The 23167-nt window shown below is 41.6% G+C and overlaps 1 protein-coding gene across 6 annotated transcripts; it reads right to left on the reverse strand.

The window, feature by feature from the left end:
- Nucleotides 1–229: 229 nt before the first annotated feature.
- Nucleotides 230–22394, reverse strand: tmem65 (transmembrane protein 65). Of its 6 annotated transcripts, none has more exons than XM_020505474.2 (9): nt 21980–22394; nt 21454–21691; nt 12780–12854; nt 9215–9259; nt 7319–7386; nt 6753–6807; nt 4481–4523; nt 2926–3031; nt 230–2696 (listed from the first exon to the last, which is right to left on the reverse strand). In XM_020505474.2, the coding sequence occupies exons 1-9, from the start codon at nt 21998–22000 to the stop codon at nt 2577–2579; spliced, it is 771 nt and encodes a 256-aa protein (XP_020361063.1). In that variant the 5' UTR covers nt 22001–22394; the 3' UTR covers nt 230–2576. The 6 variants fall into 6 exon arrangements, 5 of the variants coding, with proteins under 5 accessions (XP_020361063.1, XP_031649437.1, XP_020361064.1 ...); XM_031793577.1 differs by having other exon boundaries at nt 22218–22392; XM_020505475.2 differs by lacking the exon at nt 12780–12854 and having other exon boundaries at nt 21980–22388.
- Nucleotides 22395–23167: the final 773 nt, after the last annotated feature.

Below are 23167 nucleotides of genomic sequence, written 5' to 3' on the forward strand. Positions count from 1 at the left end.
ATTCCATGTATGCAATACATAGGCTGGTTACTCATAGTTTGTAGACTTTCCATTGGTGCACAGAAACACAATGCCACAATAGAAACAAGGCAACAGTAAACATGTCATCCCCCACAAATGATGTAGCCCCACCCAGGCCAATTTAGCATGGGATTAACATATTTCAGTTGATTAGTATAGAGTACCACAGTATGAGTCATAATACCCATAAAGCCTAGAGGTCAAATGGTGAAATAGTTCCAATCGGTTTATTAAATCATTGCAAAATACAAGAGCGATCAAACAGTATTTTCTCTATTTTTGTTGGCATAAGTATGTAAACATGGCAGCATAGATACATTTTATGCGCCTGTCGTTTACATGGGAGTGGGGATGAGCATTAGATAAGTCCATGTTTGTTTAAATGAATAGTTCTTATTACCATGCCAGACTTTCATTTCATTAATGGTGACAAAGAGAAAAAAGAAAGACGAGGTGTGCTTTGATATCATGGTGAGAGGACACCACTATCATAGTGGACCAATAGCCAAGAAGGGAGAGAAGAGTTGGAAAGCAATGACAGGGAATGAGGTTCAGATACAGATGGCAAAACAGACTAACACAGAGAACCATACCACAGGAATCAAACTGGAGAACAGAACACCAAACTTTGATTGAAACTTGATGTACATGTTTGGGATAGAGAACAAGTGTTCAGGTGAAAGACAGAAGAGATGGAGATCCCATGAAGATTGCAGGAGTTTTGGCAAGAGCCAAATACATCCTAGAGATGCAAGATGGCTTACCTTCCACATTAACATGTTCAAACATATGTCTGGGATTTCCGAGGCTATAGAGGAGAACAATGGAGTGGAGTTAGACGAACACCAAATAGAAGAGGACAGAGCGTGTGGATCAAGGGTCTCTGGAGCCGTAGAGCCTAAAACAGCTGAAGGGCACATGTGACCAGGAGTCTCCAGCAAGCCCAGAACAGTGGTGCAACAAGCAAGACCAGAGGACGCCAGGAGGATAAGCAGTAGGGAGAACGAGTCGGGGCAGATACAAAATGTCTCCGTCCACCAGAGGGCAGAGGTGGTGAGGAACAAGTGCATGGCTTCTATTAGCGCTGAAGAAAAGGATGGAGTGAGACCATGATCAAACTGCAGAAATACTAGTCACCCAGAACAAAACATTTCCATTGCTTTAAAACAAAACCCATCAAAGCATTTATGTTACACCTTGATGCCCGTTTTCTTATCAGTCTGGTTGTGCTGAAATATGCAGTTTTTTTATTTACAGCCAAGTACTTTGGTGACCAAAAAAAAACTGCATTTGGCAGTAATAGTTTAAATAAGGGTCATTATGAACATTCTCTACAGTTCATGAGGAAATACAGCAGCATGGTGAGGGGCATTCCAGTTTAAGTACTGCATTTACTGTAATACGAAAAGGCAAACGGAAAAACGAAAACCAATATTCATAGACAGAAAACACAAAGAAGATCCTTTCACACAATAAATGACTAGTTTGATTAGGCCACCATAAGCAAATGGTTGTCTATCAGTGAACAAACAGTAACTATCCTACAAAAAGTCAATCATAATGGCAATGGAATAGTAGGTGCTGTAATTGCATTTCAACAAACAGTGAGTGCGCAGTTTTACTCTGTTGTTCAGCTTACTTCGTTTCCTTAATTTCTTTCAAATCAAGCATATTAACAATGACGTTCTTTCAAACATGAAATTTAATACTTCACAAAATTAAATCTCCTACGTGCTGGTTTTTAAAAAGGTCATAAAAATACATTTGGTTAGAGTGATGTGAAGAAAATAAAGTGAGGCACTTCTATGGTATGGACTGTGAAAATTGGCTTTGCTAAAAATAAATGTGAAAGCTAAGAGACATAGATCAGCAGTTAGAAAAGATAGGCAACTTAAGCCTGACATGCTAGGAACCCAAGGCATTACACCCACTCAATTTAGTGTGCGTGTAGTAGAGGTATGTTTGTAATTATGTGTCTGAAAAACAGGATTGGTAGTGCTAATAATCAGAGTAATTGCTTTTTCCTTGTTGACAAACTAAATCAATAAAGTTCAATGCATAATATACTGTACAGAAATTCCTCAACAAAAAAGATATATTGCACAAGCTAGTTCAACTCTTGCCGTTTCAAATCCCAAAAAATAAAATGCCATCGAGGTAGCAGTTCACACGTGTTCCTTTGTTTCACAATCTTAAAACATTGGTTTAAAGTCATCTCAAACTCATTTTCAACTCCTAGGCAAATTCATCTACAAAATCCATCCTATGAAAATAACTTGCCATCAAATGCAAATGCAAATAACCTTTTTGGAAGGTTATTTGGTAGCTCAGTTGGTAGAGCATGGCACTTGCAACGCCAGCACAGTGGGTTCGATTACCGGGACCACCCAACAGTAAAATGTGTGCACCCATGACTATATCGCTTTGGATAAATTACATGTATTATATTATGAAATAGAGAAGAGAGGTTTTCCAGAGTTAGAGATTCATTTAAAATCATGCTGATGATGCAGCTTGCAATTGACCCTGAGACCAGAAAGCTGGTTCACATGCTGTTAAGAGTCTGTGGTGTTGGTGTGTGCTTCTTTTTTCTTGCTCTCATCCTCATCATCCCCTAGGAATAACAGGGGGAACATTCCGAGAATGCATCCGATTGTGACTCCAATGCCTTTTCCCTGCACACAACGGGAGAAAAATGCATGTCAAATGGGAAGTTCAACAGTTTGAGTTTTGTGCATGTTTCTCTTACTATTAAGGTTATCATAAATCTTTGAACATGGATCGCTAGTAACCCACCCATCTAAATATCTCAACCTCATAGGGCCAGTTTCCCCTAACCAGACTAAGATTTTTAGTACAGGAGTAGACCAGCCCATAAAAGGTAATCATTTCTAAATCACTCACCATGTGGGAGCTAACCCTGGTCTGCCACATGTCCGCCTGCTTGGGTGTGAGGTCAGGAACCTGCATCCCTAGCCTGGAGGCTAGGACCTCCACGTATCCGGCAAGACTGCCCACAGACAGACAATATAAGAAACACAGCTGTGGTTGTCATGTAAAATTTGAATTACCATTCCATTTCAAGAAAAAAATTATAATAATCACAATCATACAGTATGTGGACACCCCTTCAAATGAGTGGATTTGGCTATTCCAGCCACACCCATTGCTGACAGGTGTATTAAAAAATACAAAATAAAAATCGAGCACACAGCCATGCAATCTCCAGAGACAAAACATTAGCGGTAGAATGGCCCGTACTGAAGAGCTCAGTGATTTTCAACGTGGCACCGTCATAGGATGCCACCTTTCCAACAAGTAATTTCATAATATTTCTGCCCTGCTAGAGCTGCCCCAGTCCGTCAACTGTAAGTGCTGTTATTGTGAAGTGGGAAGTCTAGAAGCAACAATGGCTCAGCTGTGGTAGTGGTAGGCCGCACAAGCTCACAGAATGGGTCCGCTGAGTGCTGAAGCGCGTAAAAATTGTCTGTCCTCAGTTGCAACATTTACTACCATGTTTCAAACTGCCTCTGGAAGCAACGTCAGCACAATAAGCTTCATGAAATGGGTTTCCTTGTCCGAGCAGCAGCACACAAGCCTAAGATCACCATGCGCAATGCCAAGCATTGGCTGGAGTGGTGTAAAGCTTGCTGCCATTGGACTCTGGAGCAGTGGGTACGCGTTCTCTGGAGTGATGAATCACGATTCACCATCTGGCAGTCCGACAAACTAATCTGGTTTTGGCGGATGCCAGGAGAACGCTACCTGCTGGAATGCATAGAGCCAACTGTAAAGTTTGGTGGAGGAGGAATAATGGTCTGGGGCTGTTTTTCATAGTTCGGCCTAGGCCCCTTAGTTCCAGTGAAGGGAAATCTTAACGCTACAGCATACAATAACCTTTTATACAATTCTGTGCTTCCACTTTGTGGCAACAGTTTGAGGAAGGCCCTTTCCTGTTTCAGCATGACAATGCCCCTGTCCACAAAGCGAAGTCCATACAGAAATGGTTTGTCGAGATCGGTGTGGAAGAACTTGACTGGCCTTCCCCAAACAGAGCCCTGACCTCAATGCCATCGAACAACTTTGGGATGAATTGGAAGGCAGACTGCGAGCCAGATCTAATCACCCAACATCAGTGCCCGACCTCACTAATGCTCGTGGCTGAATGGAAGCAAGTCCCTGCAGCAATGTTCCAACATGTAGTGGAAAACCTTCCCAGAAGAGTGGAGGCTATTGTAGCAGCAAAGGGGGGACCAACTTAATATTAAATGCCCATGATTTTGAAATGAGATGTTCGGCGAGCAGGCGTCCACATACTTTTGGTAATGTAGTGTATGTCAAAATCATACCAGTCTACCCAGTAACTTGTGATCCCCACCCCTGAAATACTTGCAAGGCTTTGAAAGTTATATAAGTGACTAAATATTACACCAAATGGAGAAGTGGTTGGTGCTCTTACCCAAGTCCAGCCAGGTCTGACACTAGGTTCCCAAGAGCTGCAGCTGTAACAGAAGACGAATGAGATTTCACAGTCTCTAAACCAAACGATTCTTGAAATCAGATCATTTTTCAATACAACTGCCCCTGGTGCTTGTTTAAACATGTAAACAATGCTTAACAGCTGTTGCGGCATGTTGATTCCTTTTTCAAACGTTCAAAAAGGTCAGCCACTGTCTCCACAGTTAAAAAAATCGGATCAGTGTACTGAATTGTATTATCACTTCATTCATAAGCAGTCAGTCACAATATGAACCAGGCCCAAGGAACTGCATAGATCCAACTGCTATAAACACTGAAAGCCTCATGAAAACGCTGCTTGTGCATCGCACTGGGATGAGGAGCGACTATAAATTGCATTGTGGATGTATGGTGGCACTTGGTAAATCATGGATGAGACAAGCCAATATCAAGCACAGTTCATTCAAGTAGATCGATGTAAATTAAATGTGTGCCAGCATTAGACAGCACTGATTATGAGGATTGGAATTGGCTAGCATATGTTCTTGTTTTCAATTATCAAACTGTTATTCATTTGACAGTGGTGATATTACAAAAATGATCAGAGGCACTAGAATGGTCCAGGGATTCTGTTCCACATACTAGTGTTGCATCTAGTGATATGGGGGGGGGGGGGGGGATAAAAAAATATTAAAATATTATTTTTACGCTAGTTTGCTGTACATGCACCAAATTTCCAGTATAGCTTGTTCTCCATCTTTTAAAAAAAAGGTGCAATATGCAGAAATCGCTCCTCCATTTCCTGGTTACTAAAATTGTAGTACTTTACATAATTTCAGTTTAGTGTAGAGAATCATTGTACCATCTAAACCACTTGATTTTCTTCAATAACGAATCGCAATCACAGTGTCAAATCACAATACAAAGTATTGTGAGAATCGCAATACATAGACACCTAAGTATTGTGATAATATCGTATCGTATGGTCCTTGGCAATACTGCCAAAGCAAAAACAGGATTTTAGACATTTTTGCTAATTTAGAAAAAAATATCACATTTGCATAGGTATTCAGACCCTTTACTCAGTACTTTGTTGAAGCACCTTTGGCAGCGATTACAGCCTCAAATCTTCTTGGGTATATTGCTACAAGCTTGGCACACCTGTATTTGGAGAGTTTCTCCCATTCTTCTCTGCAGATCCTCTCAAGCTCTGTCAGGTTGGATGGGGAGCTACTGTGCAGCTATTTTCAGGTCTCTCCAGAGATGTTCGATCGGGTTCAAGTCCGGGCTGTGGCTGGGCCACTCAAGGACATTCAGAGACTTGTCCCGAAGCCACTCCTGCGTTGTCTCGGCTGTGTGCTTAGGGTCGTTGTCCTGTTGGAAGGTGAACCTTCGCCCCCAGTCGGAGATCATGAGCAGGTTTTCATCAAGGATCTCTCTGTACTTTGCCTTGATCCTGACTAGTCTCCCAGTCCCTGCCGCTGAAACACATCCCCACAGCAGGATGCTGCCACCACCATGCTTCACTGTAGGGATGGTGCCAGGTTTCCTCCAGAAGTGACACTTAGCATTCAGGCTAAAGAGTTCAAACGTGGTTTCATCAGACCAGAGAATCTTGTTTCTCATGGTCAGAGAGTCTTTAGGTGCCTTTTGGGAAACTCCAAGCGGCCTGTCGGGCCTTTTACTGAGGAGTGGCTTCCGTCTGGCATTGTATGTCCACTCTAAACAAAAGTATATAGCCTAAACAAAACCATCCCACAATTATTGGGAGGGGCTTTGTCTAATGTGAATAGCTGCAGTAACCATCCATGGAGCAAGCAGGGCTCAAATAGACAAAGTATGTTAGTTGAAGAGGTTCATAAAAATCAGGGACAGATGCCTACATGCTTCCAAAAACAAAAGCCTACAAAATACCATCAGGCCCCATAGTGAGGGTAAAATGACTGCTATCTACTGCCACAGTGTGATTCGAGAGGAGTAATACACATGGTGGTGACAAAAACAAACAAAAATTGACCAGTATCACTTTCAAGACTGGATGGTAACCTAATATGTACTTTTGGTTTAGCTCTGAAATAAGGACAATATGCTGTATCTTTTGATGTGATCTCCAGAACACCAGTTAATCTAACCCATTTGGTAGAGGCTGGCTAGACTTTTGTTACATTGAAAAATATTTGACCCCTGTAAGGTTGAGAAGTATTCTGACCAATGTTTATTGAGGGAGCTACTGCCAAATTTGAACATTTCAGATCACAATTGAACAGCCTTACCTGCCATGGTAGATAATCCAAAGGTGACACCTATAGACAACTCAATCTGGGTTCCCTAAAAGTCAAGAAAGCAGAAATATTACGTGGACATTTGTTTCTTGGTGGGCTAACAATCATGCTGACTTTCCCACCCAATGTTTTTTTGCAATGTTCCCTTTCATCCTCACAGTGGCAGTGGCCGAATACCCATACTAGTGTACTACATACTTAAACTGCACACTCATTTTGGTGTTAGCTCTAATAGAATTCACTCGTCTCTTCTGATTTACATGTCTGACAACAGCTGATAATCAGATAAATTGACTGGTTGTACCAAAATGAACAAATGGCGGGAGTCAACGCAATCGCACATTAGATGACGCAGTCAGAGTATTATTTTTTAAATGTCACATACTATGTCACTTTCTTTTTTTGCATACTATGTACTACGTGAAGGGTATGGGTATTCAGACACGGCCAGTATCTAAAGAAAACTACGTAAAATACAAAATACATTTTAAATGCTAGTTCAAATTAAACAATGAATACAGGTACATTTAAATACCAGAAAAAGTCATACCACTTACTGCTGCAATCATGATGGCATTGTCCAGGAAGCCAAAACCAATAAAGGGGATCGCATTGTGTAGAAGCACTGCAAACAAGATAGAACCCCAATAAAAACAAACATTTTCTTATCATTTGCTGCTAAGATCAACTTGTCTTGTGAGTTAGGTCTCTGCATGTGAATATACATTGACTGGCAGCAGAACACACGTGTCACTAAGGGACTCACACATGCCTGCTTGTTTGTGCCTGTGTGTACTGTAAGTTTTATGGGGCAGTGTCCTACTGACATTGAGGAAAATCCAAATGTATTTACTGACAGACAGCATGCAGTAATTTTTCAATGGCTGACATGAACATTTCCCCTCATTATACACTTTCTAATGTAAACTCAGCAAAAAAAGAAACGTCTCTTTTTCAGAACCCCGACTTTCAAAGATAATTAGTAAAAATCCAAATAACTTCACAGATCTTCTTTGTAAAGGGTTTAAACACCGTTTCCCATGCTTGTTTAATGAACCATAAACAATTAATGAACATGCACCTGTGGAACGGTCGTTAACAGCTTACAGACGGTCAGCAATTAAGGTCACAGGTATGAAAACTGAGGACACTAAAGAGGCCTTTCTACTGACTGAAAAACACAAAAAGAAAGATGCCCAGGGTCCCTGCTCATCTGCGTGAACGTGCCTTAGGTATGCTGCAAGGGGGCATGAGGACTATAGATGTGGCTAGGGCAATAAATTGCAATATCCGTACTGTGAGATGCCTAAGACAGCTCTACAGGGAGACAGGATGGAAAACTGATCGTCCTCGCAGTGGCAGACCACGGGTAACAACACCTGCACAGGATCGGTACATCCGAACAGCACACCTGCGGGACAGGTACAGGATGGTAACAATAACTGCCCGAGTTACACCAGGAACGCACAATCCCTCTTATCAGTGCTCAGACTGTCCGCAATAGGCAACAATGTCGCTTATGGGCACAAACCCACCGTCGCTGGACCAGACAGGAATGGCAAAAAGTGCTCTTCACTGACGAGTGGCGGTTTTGCCTCACCAGGGGTGATGGTCTGATTCGGGTTTATCGTCGAAGGAATGAGCGTTACACCGAGGCCTGTACTCGCTGTACGCTGGATTAATTTGGAGGGTCCGTCATGGTCTGGGGCAGTGTGTCACAGCATCATCGGATTGAGCTTGTTGTTATTGCAGGCAATCTCAACGCTGTGCGTTACAGGGAAGACATCCTCCTCCATGTTGTACCCTCCTGCAGGCTCATCCTGAAGAGCCCGGACCTCAATCCCATTGAGCACGTCTGGGACCTGTTGGATCGGAGGGTGAGGGCTAGGGCCATTCCCCCCCAGACATGTCCGTGAACTTGCAGGTGCCTTGGTGGAAGAGTGGGGTAACATCTCACAGCAATAACTGGCAAATCTGGTGCAGTCCATGAGGAGATGCACTGCAGTACTTATTGCAGCTGGTGGCCACACCAGATACTGACTGTTACTTTTGATGTTGATCCCTCCCTTTGTTCAGGAACACATTATTCCATTTCTGTTAGTCACATGTCTGTGGAACTTGTTCAGTTTGTCTCAGTTGTTGAATCTTATGTTCATACAAATATTTACACATTAAGTTTGCTGAAAATAAATGCAGTAGACACAGATGACGTTTCTTCTTTTGCTAAGTTTATTTTGTGGGTTCATTAAGAGAAATAGCACGGGTAGAGCTGCTGGGAAACAAAAGCTGATAAGGCCATAATTAATTAGTTTTAAGAAACCGCTTTCAAAGGGGTATAATGTGACTAATGTGAAGCATAGACCCTTTTGATCCCACTGAGCACTTTTGAGCTATAAATCTCTATGGTATAAAGAAAATTACATTCATAATTTGAGAGACCGCTTTTATCTTACCGTATTTGATCTGAGCACGAGTAAGCGGTGAAGCCTCTTGAGTCTCTGAAAGACCAGATCAAAAACAAAGATTCATATCTGAAAAATGATGTGCACTGGGGTAGAAATTTCCGATTCTGATCAACCCTCATGCTTTCTCTCCCAAAACGTTTGGCACAGAGGTGTAGACTGCAAACTCTTCAGCACAAATCTAAACATGTTCACTGTATAATGCTGACTACTCAGCTCTGTCCAAGAGGCTCCGTATTCTATAGTCTTGTGAGAAACAGACTCTTGGTAGGATATTCATTGAGAACTAAAGGGGCATGTTCCAAGTGAATGTGTTAGTGTGTTTAAAAAGTCATAGGACTACTAGACAGTCAACTGTTTTGTGGGAGTGAATTCAGACAGACATGAAAGTCTCCCATTACAGTTATCAAATTACATAGTCTCTCATTCATTGAGAAAGACTAACACAAACCCCAGTGCTAAACAGATTCACACCTCTAACATTAATGCCGTTTGGAAAGGTCAAGGACCCTACCTTGAGACAAGAGGGGCTGGGATGCTATTTCTGGAAAAGTGAACCCAAGATTAAGGCGTGGTGACCGCCAGCTGACGAGGTGACTTTAATGAGAATGGAAATACTATTGACCGTCATGGAATACTAATTAATCAGAACAGCGGGTCAATATGCTCATGACTGCACAGCAGCTCATAGAAGAGAACAGGCTTTCAGTGTGGAGTGTAGAACCTCCCACTGAGGGAGTGTCGCTATAAAACCCATAATAAACTGCTTGCTAGTGTCCGAGTAAACGAGTTGAGCAGGGGGCATGGTCAAAGTCTGTAGGTAACCCTAAGGCAACACAACGCCTTGCGGCACAAGGCCATGCAACACAACGCCTTGCGGCACAAGGCCATGCAACAACACCGTGCGGCATAACGCAATGCTACACAACAAAAGTTTATTTCATTTCTGTTGACTCGAGGACACTTGGCTGATGGGAAAATATCAATAAACTTCTAGATGACAAAATTGATATCTGTGCAATCTGCAGCCACTATACTTCCGGCAATGACTTCAGGCAATGTTCAACGAGATATAAGGCTACATATTTGTCATCGGTCACTCCAATGTCCAACCCCGCCCGCTATATTACCCTTCTAAACAATAACGGTCACAGCAGGCAGCAGCAGTGCTGATGAGTCATTTCCCTCAGAGCTTAGCTGAAGTGGTGCATGTGAAACTGCCTAATTACAGAAGTGTCTACTCCTGCTGTCTGTGGCAATCGTCACCACCATCTGCCCGCTGTCACAGTTCACAGGAACTGGCACTCCAACACATTAGAAAGGCTTAACAGGGGAAGTGCAGGACTACCTGCTGCTAGAACGGAATTGGAGAGGAGATGTGTTCGTCTTTAGTCTGCTATTCTTTTGAGGGCCAATTAATTCTCCCCAATTAAAGTAGTGGATGTAAATATTTCCCAAATTAAATTGGAGCGGAACAGGGAGATGTGCCAATATGTGTTGTTTCCCAGTGAAGAAGTTAGGGCAGTGCACTCATTTTACAATCTCTATGGAATCTAACTACTATCTTGCTCAGACAACCTAAGGACCATAACAACATAAAAATAAAATCATCACTTTATAGTGATGGTAATCATTTAGCTATTCAATTTTAAGACTCCTTAAGGTACTAAAAAAATCTATGGATGAAACGGTGAATTTAGACCATAAACGTTTATATAAAAAATTTTTTAAAGTTTGTTGTGAAGTGTCTCATATCTGAGCGATAAGAAAGATCACCTATTTAACCCCTTATTTTAGCCACTAAACTACTTCCATATTTACTTCCATTCATTTTTTACTTAGGCTTCTCTAGGCTACCTGCAGCTGTGGTTGTTATCAGTAAGCTACAGTTGATCAGACTGAAGTACAGACTAATTGTGCACATTGACAAATCATAAGGCAATTTATAAAAACTATTTTGGTAGTGGGCTTGGGCTTCCATATAAAACAGCTTGTCGCAGTGCATTCACTTATACCCACGTTTTCAGTTGCAATTTTCTTTTAGCACATGTAATGATTTGCATGATATTGATTTAAAAAATGAAGCCTGGTTTGTTGTAAAGTAGGCCTACTGTACTTTATATGCAAATGAGGTTTAAAATCGTTAATTTTAGATAGGCTAACGTTACTTGATGAAGACATGCAGCTAGCAACTCTACATTTTAGCTTCAAGACAAATGAAATGACTGTGGCCTACAGACAAGAAAATAAACCCTTTGTCTGCACATGCTTGTAAATTGTCATATGGGTTGGTTGCATTATTCAATAGTGTAAAATGTTTTCAAAGAAAAGTTTGTCATTGTTGAATAGTTTGTGCTTACTGACTACTGTGATATTGAAGGTCAATTTGAGCTGCGGACCAAGAGTGTCGCATCGCCAGCCACAACGAAAGGTAAGGATGTAATGTGAATTGAAAAGTAGAAATCCTTTTTGCCACTCTGCTCCTCAGACTCTCCTTCATATCTCGTAATGGGAATAGGGCCTTAAGGTTTGGTTCACAGGATTAACATTAAATAGCCCATTACTGAAATGCCACAGTGCCCCTTGACATTCAGGGCAATTTCTGTGTTGAACGCTGTTTAGGCCGATGTTGTAATCACAAGCCTCACAACTAGTGACAAACAAGAATGTGAAAAAAGAAAAGAGTTACCTGAATCACTAAACTGACTCTCCTGGGGATTTCATGTTGAACACAGAGTAACATGGAACAAGGCAGCAGCATTGGATTGTCATGCCAGCTGATAATGTAGCAACAGTATGGACAAACTTGAGTAACGTCAGTGTTTCCCCTATATTCATTTAGCAGCAGTGCACTGCTGCAGCTAAATCATTGCCGGAACAACAAAAATATTCCTGCAGATTAGAGTTTAAGATCAGAGTGACAAGTTACAAGAACTTATATCTTTGTCAGATTCTCATCAGATCGTCTGAGAAACCTCCAAGGTAACTAGTGTAGCCAACCCAGAGATAATGTAGATAGAAGACTCTTGCCCAAAAGCCTGTTTTAGCATGGGCAGCGACATTGAGGACTTTAACCATTTTTAAGGAGTCACTGGGTGGGCCTTCTTATTGGTTAAGGAAGGATCACATAATTCCATCCTGGACATCAGGAGGGATCAGCCAATGAATTAGACTCATGAGCAAACATTCTATAACTGCAGGTGGCAGTAAATCACCAACCGTGGCTTTATACCGATTCAAACAACACTCATAGTAGTAGAAGAAAATGTACTCTCACAGACGTGGCATCCTCTAACTATATCCATGAACCAACCCTATTAATATATGTACAGTATGTAATAATTGTTAGCTAAGTTACAGTAACGTTACGTTAGCAAAACATCATTTGGGGTTAATATAGAATTGGCTGGTGATGTCATTGAGAGCAGGAGATAAAATGAAAACAAAAATTCCTGAAAACCCCAGCTTGTGTTCTTAGGGGAAACACTGAAGGTACACAAAGCAGGTAAGGGAAATGTTGGCAGTCCGTCCGTGAGAAAAACACACATTGTTGTACCCTGTAACCCCACTTCTCCTTCAGGTGTCTCACTCTGGCCACGCAACTGGCTTGTGCAGCTGGACACCTCAGAGTCTGGAGGGGGGGGGGGAAGGGGGATACGGGGCACATAAAAAGAAGAGTTGGGCATGACTGTGTGTAAAGGTAGTTTCACTGGGACCTTTATGGAAAAAGGGCTTCATCTACTGACAGCTGAAGTACATTGTCACACTACAGTTTAACTCACCTGACTGGGTAGGGCTTCCTCAATTCCTCAAACATTTAATAATAAGCTATGAGGTACGATATCTACTGGATGTCAAAAGTTAACTCACCTGACTGGGTGGCTTTTATCATTTCAGTTCAAACAGCAAGAGAAAATGATCCTCATAATGCATTGACATTGGATGTACAATTAAAGAAGATAAACGCCTAGGTCTACCTCGTGAACCCTCTACAATTTTACTATAAAAATAAAACTATAATGAGCACCAGTGCAAAACATTAGTCTCTTCTCATTAGCCACTGCACTCATTCATATATAGAGTGAACACTTCTGGGAAAAGGAGAACCTGAATTGCATGATGGTTGTCCATTTAAAGCTCTGAATGCATGACCAAGGAGGCATCAGGGCTAATAGTGCTCAAGTGGTTTCCTGGGTATTTACCAGAGGCTGGCATAACAGGGACATAGTGGAGAGAGCCCATCTGTCAGAGGCCTGCTCCAAGAGAGACCAGCTGGCATGAGGGAGGGTCAGGAATGAGCTCTGGAAAAGGTCACTGTACTTCAAGCTTACATATTTCTCCCAGGGTTAAAGTCGAGGATTTTGATTTATTAGGATCCCCATTAGCCGACGCCATTGGCGACAGCTAGTCGTACTGGGGTCCGACATTACAAAAAATACATTAGAGACAAAAGACTTTACATACATTTAAAAACATAAACATGTAGTGTGTGTGCGCATTTATGAGATACACACAACAAGGTCACTTAAAAAAAATTTTTTTTTAAAACAGGTTTGCTGTTCACTTGCGCTATTTAAGATGGGAGTTCCATGCACTCATGGCTCTGTATAATACTGTACGTTTCCTTGAATTTGTTCTCGACCTGGGGACTGTGAAAAGACATGTCTGGTAGGGTAAGTGGTGGGGTAAGTGTGCGTGTGTCAGTGTTGTGTGTAAGTTGACTATGCAAACAATTGGGAATTTCCAACACAATAATGTTTCTTATAAAAACAAGTTATGCAGTCAGCCTTTCCTCAACTCTTAGCCAATGAAGAGCCACTCTGTTCTGGGCCAGCTGCAGCTTAACTAGGACTTTCTTTGCAGCACTTGACAATATGACTTAACAATAATCAACATTAGATAAAACTAAAGCCTGCAGGACGTGCTCTGTGCGGGGTCAAAAAAGCAGAGCATCTTTATTATGGACAAACCTCTCCCTATCTTAACAACATTGAATCTATAGGTTTTGACCATGACAGTTTACAAGGGATGCACGATATGATTTTAAATAAATAAAAATATATAATAAATCAAATTTTAAAAAAAACATCGGTGAACATATAGGAATCGGGCGATATTAGCTAAAAATGACATTATCGGTCCGATGTCTAGTTTAATGCCGATGTTAAAAACCGATGTCAAAGCTGATATAGCCTATATAACGTAGGTACATGACGTAATGGCATCAACTTTAATGTTGCGCTACATGTGCAACACAGAATTCCTAACCTAGCCCACAATGTCTGCTGTGTGGAATGAGCAGTCAACAAGTCGAGCAGTCATTTGAAGAGTAAGAACGTTTCAGCGAGACAACTCAAAGGCGAAATCCATTAATGCAAAGATAATGAAATTCATTGCCCTTGACAATCAACCGTTCTCTGTCAAGGGTGATTTTGGCTTTCGGCAACTGGTCGAGCACCAGTACGCACTACCAAGAGCGCTATTTTTAAGATGTTGCCCTACCGAAGTTACACAGTAATGGCGTCACTGCTATTAGCTTCACGACATACTATGGAACGCCGTTTGGGTGTCAAAAAAAGATACGTCAAATAACCAAGTTCTATTATAGAATGTTGTGTGTTCTGAATTTGCACGTGCAAGCCAAGCTCCACCACTACAATCAGTAGCACTGTCAAAGCTGTACAAAAACGTCTGCAAACAAGCAAACACTGGCCACGAACGATGTGATTACAATACCGCGTTGGTAATAAAGCATTATTTGTTTGACTGCAACTTCTGGGGTAACTAGCTAGCTTTAGCTTGGTACCTAGCTTGCCCCAATACAATCAGCCTGAAAACAATGACCAGTAGAAACTGCAGTAATTTTCATTATTCTTAGCAACGATTTAGGAATCCTTATGAGTAAATATTAGCTAGGTTGCCTAATGAAATTGAACTTCAGTTCATGAAAATAAATATCTAGCCAGCTACTTAACCCTGTTGCCCAAAGCTAACATTATAAGCAGCCAGATAGCTTCATCTGGCTAGTGAGGCTCGGCCGGACCGGGTTATGTGTTATGAAGCTAGCCACAATAAGGATTAGGCACAATAGTGGAATTTGCAGTTTGCCTTCAAAATAAAAGTACCTATTTGAAAGTGATACAGAAGGTTACACAATTGGTGGAATCATGCCATAGTTAGACTAGATAATGTTAAACAAGGTTGGAATGTGAAGCAATGAAATGGGGTATCAGTTTACTCGGTGACATCCACAGAACACAACTGTGAAGAGTTTACACAAATATTAGCGTTGTAGCTCTTATCGCGGGACTGTGACTGTGTGAAATCACCTCCCCAGTCAGCCTATTGTGTGAATTGACATTCATATTGCACTGTACAGCTTTCCCTAAGGATTGGGGATCAATGAAATGGGGTATCAGTCAACTCAATACGCAAGATATTTTTTCCAAAAGTCCTCCTCAAGAGTTAGACTCCAAAACATCCACACAGTATTGTTTTTCATTAGGAATAGTGTTCAACACACATAGGTTGACAATAAATGTGGCTCAATTCACAGTTGTTTCAGAGTCCAGCAAAAGGGCTATGGTGCTAATGTTCTCTGGGTGTCACTGAGTAGACTGATACCCCATGTCATTGATACACAATCCATAGGTAAGGCTGTGCAATGAAATAAGTATTCGCCCAAAGCAATTCTAAAGTATAATACATCTAGTGTGATTTCAACAGATTGTCAAATTAACAAATTGTTGATTTTATATAACATTCCAACCACGTTTAGCATGATCTATTCAATTATGGCATAATTATACTATTTGTATTAATTTGCATCACTGTCAATGACATACTTTTATTTTGAAGGCTAACCGCAAAGTCAACTATTGTGGCTAGCGTCACAAAGATGGGTCCGACCACCATTAATCAAGTAAGAACTGTCTTATAAATTAGAGTTATTTTAGATGATGACATCTAGCTATATAGTTAGCTAGCTAACTATAGCTACTGAAACAGATTGACGTTTTGCTATGTTTTTGGGGATGAACATTGTTTGCATCCATGAGCTAGTTAGCTAGCTTTTTTTTTATGACCAGCATTGGTCATGAATCGTTGTGACATATGAAATACGAGTGAGTGTAATCAATGTGTAATAACGTAAAAAGAAAATAATTGAACGCGTTCATTCATTTTATGTGACGTGCAGTCGTATTCAGGTCCTGACGTGTCGAATAGTGTTATTTGACGTGTCGAATAGTGTTATTTGACGTGTCGAATAGTGTTATTTGCCGTGTCGAATAGTGTTATTTGACGTGTCGAATAGTGTTATTTGACGTGTATCCTTTTTGACACGCCAAGACCCAAACGGTGTTCCATAGTATGAGAAATCCTGGTTGAGAATGAAACTGAATAAAATGAACAACGAAACAGCACAGCAAGTGAAAGAAATAGGTTTTGATTGTTTTACTGGTAATGGGAACATACGTAATAGAGGTCGACCAATTAATCGGAGTGGCCGATTAATTAGGGCCAATATCAAGTTTTCATAACAATCGGAAATCTGTATTTTTGGGCGCCGATTTGCCGATTTTTAAAATTGTATTATTTTTTATACCTTTATTTAGCTAGGCAAGTCAGTTAAGAACACATTCTTATTTTCAATGATGGCCTAGGAACGGTGGGTTACTGCCTTGTTCAGGGGCAGAACGACAGATTTTCAGCTTGGGGGATCCAATCTTGCATCCTTACAGTTAACTTGTCCAACACAATAACGACCTGCCTCTCTCTCGTTGCACTCCACACAGAGACTGCCTGTTACGCGAATGCAGTAAGCCAAGGTAAGTTGCTAGCTAGCATTAAACTTATCTTATAAAAAACAATCAATCATAATCACTAGTTAACTACACATGGTTGATGATATTACTAGATATTATCTAGCGTGTCCTGCGTTGCATATAATCTTACTGAGCATACAAGCATACAAGTATCTAAGTATCTGACGGAGCGGTGGTAGGCAGAAGCGGGCGCGTAAACATTCATTCAAACAGCACTTTTGTGAGTTTTGCCAGCAGCTCTTCGTTGTGCGTCAAGCATTGCGCTGTTTATGACTTCAAGCCTATCAACTCCCGAGATGAGGCTGGTGTAACCGAAGTGAAATGGCTAGCTAGTTAGCTCGCGCTAATAGCGTTTCAAACGTCACTCGCTCTGAGCCTTCTAGTAATTGTTCCCCTTGCTCTGCATGGGAAACACTGCTTCGAAGGTGGCTGTTGTCGATGTGTTGCTGGTTCAAGCCCAGGGAGGAGCGAGGCGAGGGACGGAAGCTGTACTGTTACACTGGCAATACTAAAGTGCCTATAAGAACATCCAATAGTCAAAGGTTAATGAAATACAAATGGTATAGAGAGAAATAGTTCAATAATTACTATAACCTAAAACTTCTTACCTGGGAATATTGAAGACTCAAAAGGAACCACCAGCTTTCCTATGTTCTCATGTTCTGAGCAAGGAACTGAAACGTTAGCTTTCTTACATAGAACATATTGCACTTTTACTTTCTTCTCCAACACTTTGTTTTTGCATTATTTAAACAGCAGCTCTTCGTTGTGCGTCAAGCATTGAACATGTTTCATTATTTATTTGAGGCTAAATTGATTTTATTGATGTATTATATTAAGTTAAAATAAGTGTTCATTCAGTATTGTTGTAATTGTCATTATTATTACCGATTAATCGGTATCGGCTTTTTTGGTCCTCCAATAATTCGTATTGGCGTCGAAAAATCATAATCGGTCGACCTCTAATACATAAATGCCAACAAAATAACTTTTTGGTCAGCGTGGTGCGTGTAACCTTTATTTAAACTAGGCAAGTCAGTTAAGAACAAATTATTATTTACAATGACGGCCTATCCCGGCCAAACCACAGACCACCGGCCAATTGTGCGCCGCCCTATGGGACTCCCAATCACGGCCTGATGCGATGCTGCCTTGATTCAATCCAGGGACGCAGTGACATCTCTTGCACTGAGATGCAGTGCCTTAGACCGCTGCGTCCATGTGTGTGTGTTAACTATTTAACTGTACTAGAATGCTGATTTAAAAATGTAAAAAAGATCAGTATCGTTTTTTTTGGCAAGGAAAATATCAGTATCGGCCAAAAATGTAATATCGGTGCATCACTAAGTAAAACCAAGCAATTTAGTCTCCTCAACTTGTTCAACAGCCACACCATTCATTACCAGCATGAGACGGGTCTACAACCCACACAAGTGGCTCAGGTAGTGCAGCTCATCCAGGATGGCACATCAATGCGAGCTGTGGCAAGAAGGTTTGCTGTGTCTGTCAGCGTAGTGTCCAGAGCATGGAGGCGCTACCAGGAGACAGGCCAGTACATCAGGAGACGTGGAGGAGGCCGTAGCAGGGCAACAACCCAGCAGCAGGACTGCTACCTCCGCCTTTGTGCAAGGAGGAGCACTGCCAGAGCCCTGCAAAATGACCTCCAGCAGGCCACAAATGTGAATGTGTCTGCTCAAATGGTCAGAAACAGACTCCATGAGGGTGGTATGAGGGCCCGACGTCCACAGGTGGGGGTTGTGCTTACAGCCCAACACCGTGCAGGACGTTTGGCATTTGCCAGAGAAGACCAAGATTGGCAAATTCGCCACTGGCGCCCTGTGCTCTTCACAGATGAAAGCAGGTTCACACTGAGCACATGTGACAGACGTGATAGTCTGGAGACGCCGTGGAGAACGTTCTGCTGCCTGCAACATCCTCCAGCATGACCGGTTTGGCGGTGGCTAAGTCATGGTGTGGGGTGGCATTTCTTTGGGGGGCCTCACAGCCCTCCATGTGCTCGCCAGAGGTAGCCTGACTGCCATTAGGTACCAAGATGAGATCCTCAGACCCCTTTTGAGACCATATGCTGGTGCGGTTGGCCCTGGGTTCCTCCTAATGCAAGACAATGCTAGACCTCATGTGGCTGGAGTGTGTCAGCAGTTCCTGCAAGAGGAAGGCATTGATGCTATGGACTGGCCCGCCCGTTCCCCAGACCTGAATCCAATTGAGCACATCTGGGACATCATGTCTCGCTCCATCCACCAACGCCACGTTGCACCACAGACTGTCCAGGAGTTGGCGGATGCTTCAGTTCAGGTCCGGGAGGAGATCCCTCAGGAGACCATCTGCCACCTCATCAGGAGCATGCCCAGGCGTTGTAGGGAGGTCATACAGGCACGTGGAGGCCACACACACTACCGAGCCACATTTTGACTTGTTTTAAGGACATTACATCAAAGTTGGATCAGCCTGTAGTGTGGTTTTCCACTTTAATTTTGAGTGTGACTCCAAATCCAGACCTCCATGGGTTGATAAATTTGATTTCCATTGATAATTTGTGTGATTTTGTTGTCAGCACATTCAACTATGTAAAGAAAAAAGTATTTAATAAGAATATTTCATTCATTCAGATCTAGGATGTGTTATTTTAGTGTTCCCTTTATTTTTTTGAGCAGTGTATATAGAAAACACAAGAAAATCTAGTTTTTGACTGCACTGTGGCGTTAAGACATTGTCTCAAATCGATGTTGTGCCTTTAGATTGCGAAAATTAAGCAATAAGGAAGAATTTTTCACTTCTCAAACCCTGGCCTTGTCCGTTTACCATTTCGCAAGCATTCCTCTCAATGTTTGGCCTCTGGGTTTAGAAACTCATTCTATCATCAAATGAGTGAAAAAGCATTTCATTTCAAATATTGGGGCGACACGGTAGCCAAGTGGTTAGAGCGTTGGACTAGTAACTGAAAGGTTGCAAGTTCAAATGCCCGAGCTGACAAGGTACAAATCTGTCGTTCTGCCCCTGAACAGGCAGTTAACCCAGGAAAGGGCCTTCCCCAAACTGTTGCCACAAAGTTGCAAGCACAGAATCATCTAGAATGTCATTGTATGCTGTAGCGTTAAGACTTCCCTTCACTGGGGGGCCTAGCCCAAACCATGAAAAACAGCTGCAGACAATTATTCCTCCTCCACCAAACTTTAGTTAGCACTATACATTGGGGCAGGTAGTCTTCCCCTGGCATCTGCCAGATTCAACTGTCGGACTGCCAGCTAGCGAAGCATGATTCATCACTCCAGAGAACGTGTTTCCACTGCTCCAGAGTCCAATGGCAGCGAGCTTTACACCACTCCAGCCGAAGCTTGTTATTGCACATGGTGATCTTAGGCTTGTGTGTGGCTGGTGGGCCATGGAAACCCATTTCATTAAGTTTCAGCCAAACAGTTCTCATGCTGATGTTGCTTCCAGAGACAATTTGGAACTCGGTAGTAAGTGTTGCAACCGAGGACAGACGATTTGTACGCACTACGCACTTCAGCCCCGTTCTGGGAGCTTGTGTGGCCTACCACGTCACGGCTGAGCCGTTGTTGCTTCTAAACGTTTTCACTTCACATAAACAGCACCTACAGTTGACCGGGGAAGCTCTAACAGTGCAGAAATTTGACGAACTGACTTTGAAAGTAACTGAGCTCTTCAGTAAGGCCATTCTACTGCCAATTGAGATTGCATGGCTGTGTGCTCGATTTTATACACATGTAAGCAACAGGTGTGGCTGAAATAGCCAAATCCAATAATTCTAAGTGTTGTCAACACACAGATCTCAGTGACTTTTAAGGAGGGGTCTCAAAGGAGCATTGTGTGTGTGTATATATATATATATATATTTTTTTTTAAATGTATGTGTTTGTGGATGAAATTACTTCTGCCACAACTTCGCAAGTGGGACACCTTCAAAGTTTTTGCACTTGAAGACCATTCAAAAAGGCTACAAATGTTAAACTACAAAGCTGAGGGACACTTTACACCGTATTAGGAACTTCTTCAGGATAAAACAACAAAAAACACCCATAGTTGTGCTGGTCAAACACAAGTTAAGAAAAATGAAATTAATGAAATGGTATCCTGTCAGTTGACTTGACAACAGCAATTACTTTATCCTAATAGTGACTATTGAAAATACAAAAATAAAGATGACAAATATATGACTGAAATGTTGCCCAGAATATCCCAATATATAAAAGTGGAGGACACTGTTCCCACCACGATAGCGACTAACTTGGGGTGGGAAGTTTCAACATTCCTGACATCACTATAAGAATAGGAAACACAAAGTCACCATGCCTGCAGAGGGAGGGCGGGAGGGAATGTCAATCATTATAAAAATGGGAGAGGAACTTGCTTTTATCTTACCTTGAGCTATAGCTATGGATTCAAAGCTCTGCAGTTCTTTCAGCAAGCATTTTCTTTCTTTGGGGTGAAGGCTGTAGATGAATTCTTTCGCTCTTTTCGGAGAGTTTAGGGGTTCCCGCGGCTCGTTGCGTCCGAGAGTTCCCATCCAACAACTTTGCAAGTGGGACACCTTCAAAACCTTTCTGACCGTGACACTTTCCAGCACTGCTCTTGTTGGGATGGTGGGTCGTAGAGCGATCTGAAGACAAAGCTTGAACATTGTGGCAAAATAGGGCAAATATGTTCGTACAAATAACTTAAAATAAGATGGCTAGGTTCGTTACCCGTTGAATGCTCAACGGCACTGCCAACCAGATAATTCAGCGAGCTAACTAACTTTAAGGTGTTCGCTGTAGTAACATTAGTAGCTAATATTGCAAGTGTTAAGAGTAATGAGAGCTGTCAAAGTAGCGAACCCACACTAGTACGCTAGCAAGTAAAGCTAAGCTAGGTAACGTTAAGTATTATTGCCAAGTTGCAACGCTACCTTGTAGCTAATGCCCAACATGTAACGTTTAAGTCCTCTCTCTCCTCTTCAATTATTTGGTATGACTGGTATTATGTAACGTTTGCTAGCAACTACAGTCGACTCCTGTTACATTTCTGCAATAATACATTAACGTTACTAAATATGTCTGGCAAGACAGAGCAGTTCACGAAAGGAAAACACAGTAGCTAGCTAACGTTAATTGCACAAAACCGCGTGTGACCAGACTCTGACATGCCTGCTACTATTGTGGCGTTAGCGGGTCCTCTTTCTTTTTGGCTTGAGAAATAAGTGATTTGCAATGGCAAACGTCCGTGCAATTCATCAGAAAGTATTGATATGGACCCAAAAAATAGAGCTCAACGTCATAAACTGTCGTCGACTGGAAGCGTTCCTCGATTACTTCCACATGCGACCAATGTAGTTTTTTTTCTCCCGAAGACATTATGGTTTCTCACGTGTTTTTCCTCAATCTTAATTTAGTATATTGAGCTGACATATCATTTAGATGTATTCATCTAGATACATTATTTTTGCTCCTAGCTACCACGTGTCCTGAGATACTTGTTGTTCCAAATTTGATCATGAAATTCGGCCCGAGTAGTAGTAAACCACATTTACCAAAATGCAACACAAAGCGTATTCAATTAACATGTAATTCATTACAAATATAAAATATACATTATTCCAATGTACATACATTCGGCTAAAAGGGCAATCGGACAACAGGGAATCATCCCGTGCTGTCTTTTTGTCAAACAAAGTTACTCAAACGGCTGTTATATTACCACCTTGTGGTTTTAAACAGCTAAAATGTTAAAAACTGCTCAAAAGGTCTGAAAATTAGCCCTTTTTTTTACGGTGCCATATTTATACAATAAACCTTTTCCCCATATTGTTATCGAGTCAACTAAGAAGGAATATTGTAGTAACTTGTACCAACATTTGAAGCAAAATTCGGTTTTCCTCAAAATAATAATTGTTGCTAGCTATGACATGACATAATAAAATCATTTGACTATATCATAAGAGAAAAGATAATTTGCCTTTATTAAACTCGCCAGATCATCTTCCATCAATGGATGTTAATTTAACTCGTTTGACTGCTATAAAGGAAAAGGATCGGATCCTTTTTTTAAATTTTTATTTCGCCTAAAATGACATACCCAAATGTAACTAACTGTCTGT

This window comes from Oncorhynchus kisutch, linkage group LG17 (genome assembly GCF_002021735.2).
Source record: "Oncorhynchus kisutch isolate 150728-3 linkage group LG17, Okis_V2, whole genome shotgun sequence".
NCBI lineage: Eukaryota > Metazoa > Chordata > Actinopteri > Salmoniformes > Salmonidae > Oncorhynchus > Oncorhynchus kisutch.

Excerpts from the sequence above, each read along its gene's own strand:
- tmem65 (XM_020505474.2), bottom strand. The coding sequence starts at position 22,000 with ATGTTGGGCATTAGCTACAAG. Across the intron at positions 4,524-6,752 it reads TGGATTATCTACCATGGCAG|CTGCAGCTCTTGGGAACCTA; the intron begins GTAAGGCTGTTC and ends CTTCTGTTACAG. Across the intron at positions 3,032-4,480 it reads TCAGACCTGGCTGGACTTGG|TCTTGCCGGATACGTGGAGG; the intron begins GTAAGAGCACCA and ends GTCTGTGGGCAG.